Below are 11,748 nucleotides of genomic sequence, written 5' to 3'. Positions count from 1 at the left end.
TTTATTGCGCCCTGCGTGATTCATTGTAAAGGTGACTTGTGGCTCGGATCATCCCTCATGGATCGGCACAGACTTTGACATTACAATTCTGTGGCCAATTATAATTCGATAATTTAATTAATTCATTAATTAATTTAAATGCAATCAAAACAATTTAATGTAAAACATCTTTCTTGAATTGTACATTTGAAGCCAGCATATTTTGTACAGTGACACATTTTGTACTCCTGCCTCCAGGGGGCGCGGTACAAATAATCAGTGAGGCAGCAGGTGCGGGTTGCGCCTCTTTATTCCTGTTTCCTTGACGGCCGGTTCAGGGGAAAGAGAAAGTAAAGCGGCTGGTCAGGTGACGCTTCTTTACACTTTGTGGCAGAACTAAGTGCGGTTATTTTAGAGGAAAATGGGAGACCCGGTGGCTGAGTACACGTCTCGGATCCAGAGACAGGTAGGTTTATTTTTACCGGTGATGATAAAGCTGGGCCGGCTCCGTGTGCCCGACGCCTTGCTGCTCCATGTGTTTCTATGTGCTGATGCAACGCGTTAAAATCCCTCAGTCCCCTCGCATTCTTCCTCTAAAGTTAAGATGTCGCCAGTAAAACTAATCTCAGTTGGCGAAAATTATTCGATATTCATAGCCTTTGCGGACACAGACATGTATATTAATGAGGATTTTGTACAGGCAACTTTACTGGAAAGTTGTCTTTTTATTTACAGTAAACTGTTCATCCATAAACAAATGGTACTGAAATATGTATGTCCTATTCCCTTTAAAGCGTAAGTTACGTGCAGAAGCTGATAGACTGACTGTAGGCTATTCAAACATTATGCATGGAAGTTTGCAAGTACTTATACGACCGTGAGCTAGTTTTAGATTTTATATACAACGTCCGTGTTTTCCCAGGAAAGGGAAATAAAATGTCTGTCGGACGAAATAGAGAAACTGAAGAACCCGGAGGCTCTGGTCACCTCGTCGCAGCTTGATGAGCTGAGGGAGGAAAACGCGAAGCTGAAGTATCGCCTGAATATCCTCAAGAGAGTAGGAGACCTTCACCTGCTTTCCCGACGCCCCGAAAAGCGAAACCATTGTTCACGGCAGGATGCGCAGGCATTCGGCCCTTAGAGGGGGAGACGTGTGGCGATCACGTGACTTTGCTGTCACTCAGGCTGACACTACTGACCCCCCCCCCCCCCCATCTAGAATCGTTTGGGGTTTAGATGGAAAAAGTGCATGATTCTTCCATCTTTAATCTCACTGCTCAGCCTAATACATTTAAGCACCCGCCTGTAACAAACTGATTCACAGCTGTAGATGTTTATGCTCATATTTAAATATCTAGCTCTGTAAGTGGGTAGTGAATCAGGGTGTGTTGGGGAGGTGTGTGAACAGTGTTATGATGGGTTGACCTGTGTGTTACATTGGGCAGAGCCTACGGGAGGAGAGGAGCCAGTGCAGCAAAAACATGACCAACATCAACCAGCGTCTGCAGGAGATCTTTGGGGACGCCATCCAAGCTGCCTACCCAGACCTGGAGAGCCCTCCGCTGTCTGTCACACCCAATCAGCAGGCCAAATTTGGGGATTACCAGTGTAACAGTGCCATGGCTATGGCTCAGGTCAGAGTGGGCGGGGCTAGGAGAGGGGCTGGAGGAATGTGACATGGGTGGGGTCACAGGGGCAATGACCACAACTGAAAGCTGATTGGCTGGAGCGCCCCCCTCCTCTGTCACTGACAGATCCAAAACGTACCATTGGCTAATTATGGCCCATCTTATATGGCCACATGTTGCTTACCAAATCTATTGTGAATTTGCTTGTTTTTATAAACTCAATTCTATATACAGTATATTTACACATTAAGATTGGCTTGAAAGATTGGGATGGGTGTTAACAGAGATGCCTTGGTACAGATGATGAAGTCCAGGGGACTGAAGGTCAGCCCGAGGGAGATCGCCGAGAGAATTGTTCAAAACATTCCAGACAATGAAATGATCCAGAAGACAGAGATTGCTGGACCAGGTTTGTTTTAATCTGTTGCTTATAATTGTATAGATACTTGTATGGAGTCTTAAGAGAAATATGAACCTTGACTGTGGAATTGTGCCCAGTGGAAGGTTAAAAAAATATTCTGAAAATGCATTTTAATTGAAGGATTCATCAACGTTCACCTCAAGAAGCCCTTTGTGTCAAAGTTATTGACAAACCTGCTGATCAATGGCGTCCAGCCTCCGCCGCTGCAGTCCAGGAAGAGGGTACTGTAAACCTCCTTTAACTGTTACCAACTACTGATCAATGTGATTTGGTTAATGGATGGAAGACTCCTTGGGTGCTGTTCCTAGGTGGTGGTGGACTTCTCGTCACCCAACATAGCTAAAGAGATGCACGTCGGTCACCTTCGCTCCACCATCATTGGAGACAGCATGTGTCGGCTCTTTGAGTTCCTGGGGTATGATGTTTTGAGGTCAGTATGTCAGGATTGGCTCCCGTCTACCCAAAGTCATACCCAATATGACTGCAAGATCTATGACATCCTTTATGAGACTGGTTGGTCTCTTTAAATGACTTTTAGGGTCCAGAATATATTGTTATGAGGAGTACACTGTGAACAGAGACATGAGAAAGATTTGATGTTTTTGATCGGTTTATCTAGTATTAAAGTGGCTCATTGAATTTCATCTTAAGTACAGGCAGTCCCTGGGTTATGCACGAGATCGGCTCCATAAGTAAATCTTTAAGTCATATTTGTCGATGGGTTGGAAAAATAATACAGTGCATAATAATAAAAGGCTGCGCAGTTGTTAGCAGTGCGCAGTTGTTAGCAGTGCGCAGTGGTTAGCAGTGCGCAGTGGTTAGCAGTGCGCAGTGGTTAGCAGTGCGCAGTGGTTAGCACTGTTGCCTCACGCATCTGGGACCAGAAGCCTCTGGCCCAGCTCCATGTGTATGGAGTTTGCACGTTCTCCCTGTGTCATAGTGGGGTTTCCTCCGGGTACTCCGGTTTCCGTCCACAGCTCAAAAACATACTGAGATTAATTGGAGTTGCCAAATTCACTCACACCTACACCACGGTAGGTGTGCGTGGGTGAGTGAATGGTGTGTGAATGTGCCCTGCGATGGGTTGGCGCCCCATCCAGGGTTATTCCCTGCCTTGCGGCAGTAGACTTTGGGATAGGTTTTGGACCCCCCATGACCCTGAAGCGGTTTCAGAAAATTGTTGGATAATAATAATTATTATTGTACAGTAATGAAGGTAACTACATTAATTATTGTACCTTAAGTCGGCAAGCTGCTGAAGCTGTGCTATTTTTTCACGAGCATCAGAAAGTCCTCTGTGTGCTTATCACGAACCATTGTGTTTAACCCAAATTTTCAATATAATAGACTTTATGGTATTCCATTCGTAATAGCAAGTTGTCCGTAATTCAGACGTTTTTATCTCGGGGACTGCTTGTATTGATTTGTGCAGTTTATAGGCTTATGCCACTGGACACTTCGTTAAATAAACTGAGGTTCAGGATCTTAGCTGAGGGCATGACAGGAGCCCCCAGGATTCGAACCAACAACCTCAGACGTGCAGTCCCTTAACCATTGTTAGCTCTAAAAGCTGGGAGCAGATGTGAAACTCCTGCCTAGGCGTGTACAGAAGGGCTCATTGTCACATGGTTTGTTTTGTGTGTCAGGTTGAACCACGTGGGTGACTGGGGGACCCAGTTCGGCATGCTCATCGCACACCTGCAGGACAAGTTCCCCAATTACCTCACGGTGTCCCCCCCCATCGGCGACCTCCAGGCCTTCTACAAAGTGAGTGGCCTTTATCCTGAACACCACCCCCCACCCAACCCTGGCCAGCTAAGTACGGAAACGTAATCCGTGCTGGCTATATTCAGAATGAACTAATTCAAGGAGTTATTCATGTATTCACTAGGGGGCGATAGTGAGTAGTGAGCGGCAGTGTGTTTTGGTGAACAGTGTATATTTGCTGGGATATATTGGTAGTTAGTGCTGGCATAGAGGAAGAGCCACAGGGGTTCAGGGTGTTACTGGGAGACCTGGAGTTGAACCCATAGTGATATTGTTTGTTTGTTTGTTTTTAATTCCCCTGTCCTGCACGCAGGAATCCAAGAAGCGATTCGACGAGGATGAGGAATTCAAGAAGAAGGCTTATCAGTGTGTGGTGAGGCTGCAGAGCAAGGAGCCGGAGTTCATCAAGGCCTGGAACCTCATTTGCGACGTATCCAGGATGGGTGAGCAGCTGGGTGGGGTCGGGGGGGGGGGGGGGGGGCTTTACCCCAGTGTTATTAACTGATGACTCAGTATCACTTTATGCACACAAGTTTGTTTTAAGCCACGTAGCTTATTGGTATAAGTAAGAGTGTGACTCTCTTCCTTTAAGTTTATCATTCTCTCTCCCTTTCACAGAATTTCAGAAGATCTACGACTGTTTGGACATTAAGATAATCGAGCGAGGGGAATCGTATTACCAGGATAGGATGACAGATGTAGTCAAAGAATTTGAAGAGCGAGGTTTGTTTATCAGTAATATTATCATGGTTATCATGGTATTTACTCTCTACTGAGTCACAAATTCTTTGATGTGAAACCGTTACACATCAAGCATTACAGCGCTCACTGAAAGTCTGGGGAAGTGTGGGTCTGCAACAATGTTGCGAATTTATTGGTCTCATAACAAAAGCCCATTGACAAGCGATGTGTAACATCTACACATCTTCTGCACAGACATTTTCCTTTTAAGTGTCATAATTTTTTTTGACTGACTCATTTAGTTCTGTTAATTGCTATCGTAGTCATTGGCTCCCAAAGGGATACAAATGTTTGGTGTTTTATGTTATTGCGAAGGTGTTACTAATTAAAAAGCACCCAATGTGACTGCTTGTCGATTTAACTTTTTAACTCGGAACCGCTCATTCAGAGCTGTAATTTGGGTTTGTTTCTTACTACTTGAAGCTAATGTTTTTCTTAAAACTACTGGTTGTTTCTAATGTGATATATTTTTGTGACCAAATAAAGTAATTGTTTTTGTTATAAAGCCAAATAAGTAGCAGTTTTTTACGGAATCAAGCAAGCGCTTCAAGACTTTTTGTGTTAGAATAAGCCTGATTTACAAAGGGGGGCCAGCAGGGGGCAGTGTTGCTTAAGAAATGGCTCTCCCCTCTCGCCCGCAGGGCTGGTGCAGCTCGACGAAGGGCGTAAGATTGTGTTCCCACCGGGTCAGTCCATCCCCCTGACGGTGGTGAAGTCGGACGGCGGGTACACCTACGACACCTCGGACCTGGCGGCTTTGAAGCAGAGGCTGTTCGGCGAGAAGGCTGACATCATCATCTACGTCACCGACAGCGGCCAGGTGACGATCGGCCTGCAGGGACTCGGGGGGCCCACGTCCTCCTGAAATGCAGATCGTTGTGGATTTAACGCGCCTCCTTGACATTTAGGAGCAGAGGTGTAACTGGGCTTTGCTGAGTGAGCCGGCAGTGTGAAAAATCATTAGAGCTTCTTACTGTGTGTTTTTTTTTTTCTTTTCTCTGGAGGACGTGCATCAGGGATGGTAAAGTCCATAACCCATCTGGCTGGGACAGCCTCTGTGTAATTGAGTGAATTTCACAGTGACACAATCCAGACTGCATAATGTCATTGATATGAAAAACCAGAAAAAAACAACCCTGTCCTTATAATTTAAGCTTTATAATTCTGATTGGGGGAGGGGGGACGTTGGCTACTTTTGTGTGTTTATGTGTCTATTCGCATTGTTAAGACTGTGAGGAAGATCAGCTTATACAAAGGACTTATTGTGGTGATAGACAGTGTGTGTGTTGCCTTTCAGGCGGGCCACTTCCAGGTCATCTTTGCTGCCGGCCAGATGATAGGCTGGTACGACCCCAAGGTGACCCGGGTGGAGCATGCTGGCTTCGGGGTGGTGCTGGGAGAGGACAAGTGAGTATGCAGACATCCAGGAGGCTCCCATCCCACGCCTTGCTAACGTGCTAACGTGCTAACGGTCTTCTTCCTCCAGGAAGAAGTTCAAGACGCGGTCTGGCGACACAGTGAGGCTGATGGACCTGCTGGATGAAGGCCTGAGGAGGTCCATGGACAAGCTGAAGGAGAAAGAGAGGGACAAGGTTGGTTTGGGATGCCTGTGAACGACACGTCCTACTCGCCCATGCAGTAGCGATGGCTCTTCCTGTCTCAGGCAAAGTGTGAAGTTGGTTTCTTGATTCACCCCCCCCCCCCGCCAGAAGATAGTGCCCTTAGTGGCCACCTGTCTTGGCTATTGGATTGACTGGCCCGGCGTCCATGTTAGACTCAACCATTTTTCACATTAGATGCCCCAAGCTTTGAATGTCATGGAACGAGGAAGAATAGAGCCACGGAGGAGAAGAGGAATAGAGTAATAGCTTTTAACAACGGAATCTGCTTCTGCAGATGGCTCACAGTGGTATTATTTATACACGAACTTGAAAAATTAAAATGTTAATTTGGCTGTAAATACAGTTTTAAAGATTCAGGAGCGCCCCGAGTGCGTTCTCATTCAGCGTGATGGGTGCACCCTGAAAATCTTCAGCAAATAGAGTGATCACGGGAAGGAGATTAGCGTTAGCCGAGACCCAAACCGAAACGCACCTCTCGGAAGGAGCGGGTGTGCAGACGAAGGCCTTCGTTTGGCCTACCGTGTCATGAACTCTCATGAGTCCTAAGCGATTACTATAGCGACGGGGCTCGGTATTGGCGGTCCGCCATATTTACTCTCGCGTCTCTCCACGCTCCTAGTTTGTTTCCGTTTTGCGTTAATGACCATCCTCCCAATCTCAGTGAGTCCAGCGGTCAGTATTTCAGCTCTGTGCCCGACTTTAAGCTTGATATTTGCTTTTGCGTAGGAGGATAAGAATGAACTTTGCAGAAGCATTTTCTCAGACAAGCCCACTTCCCAGCCAGTCTCCAGTCCGATGCTTATTTACGTTCCGTGCTGCGAAAGACCCGAAAATTGAGTGATTCTTCAACTGTGTGATGTTCTTCAGTCAATAACCATAGCTTACAGCTAATTTGTAATTAGCGTAATATCCACCGACAGAAGATTTTGTCTGGTCTGGAGCTCTGTATAATTATATTTGTATATATTATTTGTAACAGCTGATTTATTTGGTATAACTGATTTAATGAGCTCATTAATAACTATTATCCCCTGAATAATGGTGATATGTTAGTTTGGCAGCAAGTATGGAAAACGGGGGTAAGCTCTCCTGCTGGCCCCCCCCCCCCCCCCCCCATCCGCATGAGGTGCAGATTGAGTAGATTATGTTGGGGCCACATCTCATCAATGCCTGCTGTTTGCAGCTGGGCCGCCTGAAGCCATTTTCGTTCAGAGGCTCCGACGTCCGACGGGGATTTAGCCTCCTCAGGAGCTCCAAACCATCCTTCCTCGATTCTTCCCGAGATCTCGCTCGCCGCCAGGGCGGAGCAGAGAGGCTTGCAGCTGGGGCAGCAAGCTCGGCCCGCTAAGCCTGTCATCGTCAAGGATATTGGAAGTTACACGTGTTGCATTAAATTATGCAGAAAAGTTAGCGGGCGTGTAATCACGCCGCTACCCGCTGGATAATCACTTTAACTAGTGTTGTCGCGTGGAGCCACTTTTAGGCTTAGTCTTAAATGTTTTCTTGCTTTCTTCCAAACAGTGGTGTTGCAGCTGGTTGGAGCCCCGGCACGTGTCACCTGGGTCAGAAAAACAACCAGTCCGGCAATAAGGATTAATGAATAGAGCGAAACGGCAGAACCTTATGAGTGAAACAAGCTGGGTGACTTACCGCTCTTAGCTGGGTCAACACAGGGAGTAGTTTACACTGGCCTTGGGCCCAGGTCAGAATTATGGTGGTCTCCAGGGTGAAGCAGGCAGGCTGCAATGTGGTGGCTATCTGGTTTAAACCCCGGGAGAAGGACGACCAGGTTGTGGTCAAGGTGGCTTTCAGTGAAGGTGCAAGCAAAGATGATAAGTCTAAAGAGAGCTGACAGTAGTAATCTTCCCCCTGGTAGGAAGGGAAAAGGGGGATTTGAGGAGATTTTGGGTTATTTTGAAAGGTGTCTGTTGAATCTTGGTTTCTTGTGTCTTTGAGATGTTTAGAGGTTTCTGCTTCGTGCTTGGGGTGAATAATGTCCTCTGTCTGGGCCTCTGGTGGATTTTGTCCCTTCTGAGGTTGTCCCCTGCATGCGCGTGACACTCGTTTGCCGCAGGTTCTGACCCCCGACGAGCTGACGAAGGCGCAGCGATCGGTGGCCTTCGGCTGCATCAAGTATGCCGACCTGTCACACAACCGCATCAACGACTACGTGTTCTCCTTCGACAAAATGCTGGACGACCGGGGCAACACGGCCGCATACCTGCTGTACGCCTATACCCGGATCAGGTGAGTCGCCCGGCATCTGCATCGATTTGGGCATGGCATGAAAACAACCGCGCCCAGCTGCCATCGATCGCTCCAGCGGGGGTGCAAACGTGGGGGATGTCTGAAACCGGGTCTCAGACAAGTGACCTGCTCTTGGTCAATAACGCTCCCAGCAGGTTTCCTCGCTGTTTTCCCACATGAATCTCGGCTGTCGATGACTCCCCTGGGCTGGGGTTCAGGTAAGGGGTGGAGGGAGTGTCAGGAAGGCTGAAAATATGAGAGAAGACCGTCCTTTACGAGCTCCTTGTCGATTCCCTGCCCCATATTGCGAGTGCCTCTATCACCCATGAGTGCTAGCAGTTAACGGCTTTTTTCCTCTTACCGCCCAACCAGGTCCATCACGCGCCTGGCCAACATCGACGAAGAGGCACTTCGGCGGGCAGCGGAGACCACGCAGGTGCTGCTGGACCACGAGAAGGAGTGGAAGCTGGGCAAGTGCATCCTGCGCTTCCCGGAGATCCTGCGCAAGATCCTGGAAGACCTGTTGCTGCACACGTTGTGCGACTACCTATACGAGCTGGCCACCACCTTCACGGAGTTCTACGACAGCTGTTACTGCGTGGAGAAGGACCGGCAGACAGGTGCGTTTAGTACTGCTACGGCCTGAGCGGAACTGCTCAGGGGTCTTGCAGCCATGTTCAGCTATAGCCCAAGGCTAGAGTCTTACACTGTTCACTTACTCACTGTCCTTCAGGCAGTTCTCTATCCCGTACTCGTCTGTTGCGTAATCTCTGGAGATGATTTTTGTCCTGGGAACTGGCAGTGGCAATGTCTACGGCTGTATTTCTTTCTGACAGTGTAACAATTCCCGTCCCGGACTGTTTAAAAGTTATCGATATACCGACAAGATGACATACGGCAGTCTCGTCCCCATAGGGACGCGTCGGAGGCTTTCCGCAAGTCGTCAGCACTCCCCTGGAGTGAATCCGCCTTCATGAATGCGGCACATCGCCCAGGAACCCTGCAGATTCATTAGACACACTGCAGTGATTCTTGAATACCATCAGAAGGTTCTTAAATAAGCTTTTAATCAGAATAATTTACGATATTACACATTTCCTATTTAAAAGGAATGATGTCCGTATGTCTGCAAAACATGGTCTATGAGGCACAGTCAGTAACTGTACCACCGCCGAGGGCAGCTATGCTCTACCATGAGGTACAGCCATGTTTGATGCTCTTGGCTATTTATTTACTTTGCTTACAAGCATTACTCTTCATAAGTTGGGTCTCCAGTATGGGTTTTAATAAACAGCGCAGCCTAAAACGTGGGTCTTGGCCAGATGCCCTACTTCTCACTCGTGCGTTGAATCACTGGTTCTGTTAAACACAGAAGCCGACTAAGTGCCTTAAATGTATTATAAGCCTATAAAATTTCATTGTGATACTGAAGTACCTGTTACTGTTCCAGGTTTTTGGGCTTGGTGCCTTACATGTGGGCTTTGATACTTTACCCTTACAGTTTGTGAGTGTTTCTGTGTAATTAGGAATGGGAGAGAATGCTGTTTAATGCTTTTGGTTTTTCAGGTTAACAAGGTAATGATTGATTGATTGATTAATGACACCAGTTAAGGTTTCAACAAGGAATCTTTGAGTTTAAACGTTAAAAATGTTAATGAACAGTGTCCTCCCCCTGTGTGGGGTAATGGCTTGGCGTCATAACATCAGACCCTTGAAGAATTAACTAGCTGCGTTGTGGTTGGCTAATGAGCCAAGGAAGCCAATGAAGTGGTAACCTGATGAAGCGTCTCCTAAGTGGTTGGTTAACTCAGCTTTGCAGGTGTCCCGTGTGTTGACCCGTTCCATGTTCCTCTGTCCAGGGGAGGTCGTCAAAGTCAACATGTGGAGGATGCTGCTGTGTGAGGCCACGGCTGCCGTCATGGCCAAGGGCTTCGACATACTCGGGCTCACGCCCGTCCAGAGGATGTGACCACCCCCCCTGCGGGTCGCCTCGTGTCTTACCGTCAAAAACCAAATAAATGGGACTGGCTGTAAAAAAATATATAAATACAAAAGAAAACCTTGACTCCCCGCTCCTCATTCGCCATATAAACGTCACGGTTCTTTCCAGGTTTGCAGCGCGGCTGAGACGACCTTTACGTTTTACGTCGGACTTTATTTCGGCTTGACGCGAGTCAGTTGGGGGAGCTTTCCGCTCCCCATGACTGTGGAAGGGAGTTTAAAAGCCCTTTAAAGATGAAAGTTCTTGACTTATTGATAATATTATTTTAACCGAATTTCAACCTTGATGCATTCCGTCGTTACTCCGGCCTTCGGCCAAATTTCGTCTTGTGAAAGAATTTCTTTCGGCTTGATTGTTTGTTTGCTCTTTACACCACAGGGCGTCGCCATGTTTGCTCCACCATTTCTCCCAGTTACTCAGAAGTGGTGGAGGATGAGGGGGGAGTGAAGGGGGTTTTTATTTTCATCGATTGCTCTTTGCTTAAACCCAAGGACTCCGGGGTGAACTGGCCGGCAGTGAGTAATAGAGGTCTCGGCTGGCAATCAGCGGGATGATTAATAGATTAATGTCACTTAACGGGCCACTGCGTATTTTACCGATGCATGATTAACTGCAGGCTGGGAGATGCTGTTATTGGTCTGGAGAAGTAAATTAGAGATTGGGGAGAAGGGGGACTGCCCTGCAAATGAATTTAAGCCACTGGCTGCCCCGAGTACAAGTGTCTCGCTCGGTGCGGTTTTTATTTCCGCTTCTTTGGTTTAGGTGACATGGACGGTGAGCCACAGTCAACACCAGGGGTGACGGCAGTTTTCAGAAAGACGGGCCGAGCCAAATGGCCCATTTTCATCCACTGACTCCTGGGCAACACGAGCTCACCTGAGTGGATCGGTTACTGGGAGACAGAGAGTTTAGTGGGAGGTGCAGTTAGTGTGTGTTCAGGGGTTTACGTCAAGGGTGGAGATTTGAAACCTCATATCTGGTGGTCAGGATGAATCCAGTTTAAGGAACAGATGCCAGCATTCCGTATTTCTCCCCTGGTCTCTGATTCACAGTTGTTTTTGTTTTCCTTCCTTGTGTGTCTTCTACAATATAATTTTTTAAATCATTATGGTTATTTTGCCATATTTATATAAAAAAAAGCTTTGTACCTGCTCTTGATCACTCATATCCGTGTGTTACTTTATGTTTGTTTAATAGATGGCTTTATCCAAAGCGAATGTACTTTTTGAGGGTCAGCCTGTCCCTGGAGTAATTAGTGTTTAAGGGCCTTGTTCAAGGGTCCAACGGTAGAATCGCTCTGCTGGCCACGGGATTTTGACCGGTGACCTTCGGAGCACAGAC

General features: G+C 47.3%; 1 protein-coding gene across 2 annotated transcripts; it reads left to right on the top strand.

The window, feature by feature from the left end:
• Positions 1-287: 287 nt before the first annotated feature.
• rars1 (arginyl-tRNA synthetase 1) lies at positions 288-10,464 on the top strand. 2 transcript variants are annotated; one of them, XM_023844795.2, is made up of 15 exons: positions 288-445; positions 902-1,036; positions 1,425-1,613; positions 1,908-2,016; positions 2,149-2,249; positions 2,337-2,458; positions 3,675-3,795; positions 4,109-4,238; positions 4,414-4,518; positions 5,178-5,356; positions 5,834-5,943; positions 6,023-6,128; positions 8,233-8,405; positions 8,778-9,025; positions 10,265-10,464. In XM_023844795.2, the coding sequence occupies exons 1-15, from the start codon at positions 401-403 to the stop codon at positions 10,372-10,374; spliced, it is 1,983 nt and encodes a 660-aa protein (XP_023700563.1). In that variant the 5' UTR covers positions 288-400; the 3' UTR covers positions 10,375-10,464. The 2 variants fall into 2 exon arrangements, with proteins under 2 accessions (XP_023700563.1, XP_023700564.1); XM_023844796.2 differs by lacking the exon at positions 902-1,036.
• The last annotated feature ends 1,284 nt before the right edge of the window (positions 10,465-11,748 follow it).

Source organism: Paramormyrops kingsleyae, chromosome 24 (assembly GCF_048594095.1).
Source record: "Paramormyrops kingsleyae isolate MSU_618 chromosome 24, PKINGS_0.4, whole genome shotgun sequence".
In the NCBI taxonomy this organism is placed as follows: Eukaryota; Metazoa; Chordata; class Actinopteri; order Osteoglossiformes; family Mormyridae; genus Paramormyrops; species Paramormyrops kingsleyae.
The sequence above is the reverse complement of the archived record's forward strand: the minus strand, read 5'-3'. Positions and strand labels throughout refer to the sequence as shown.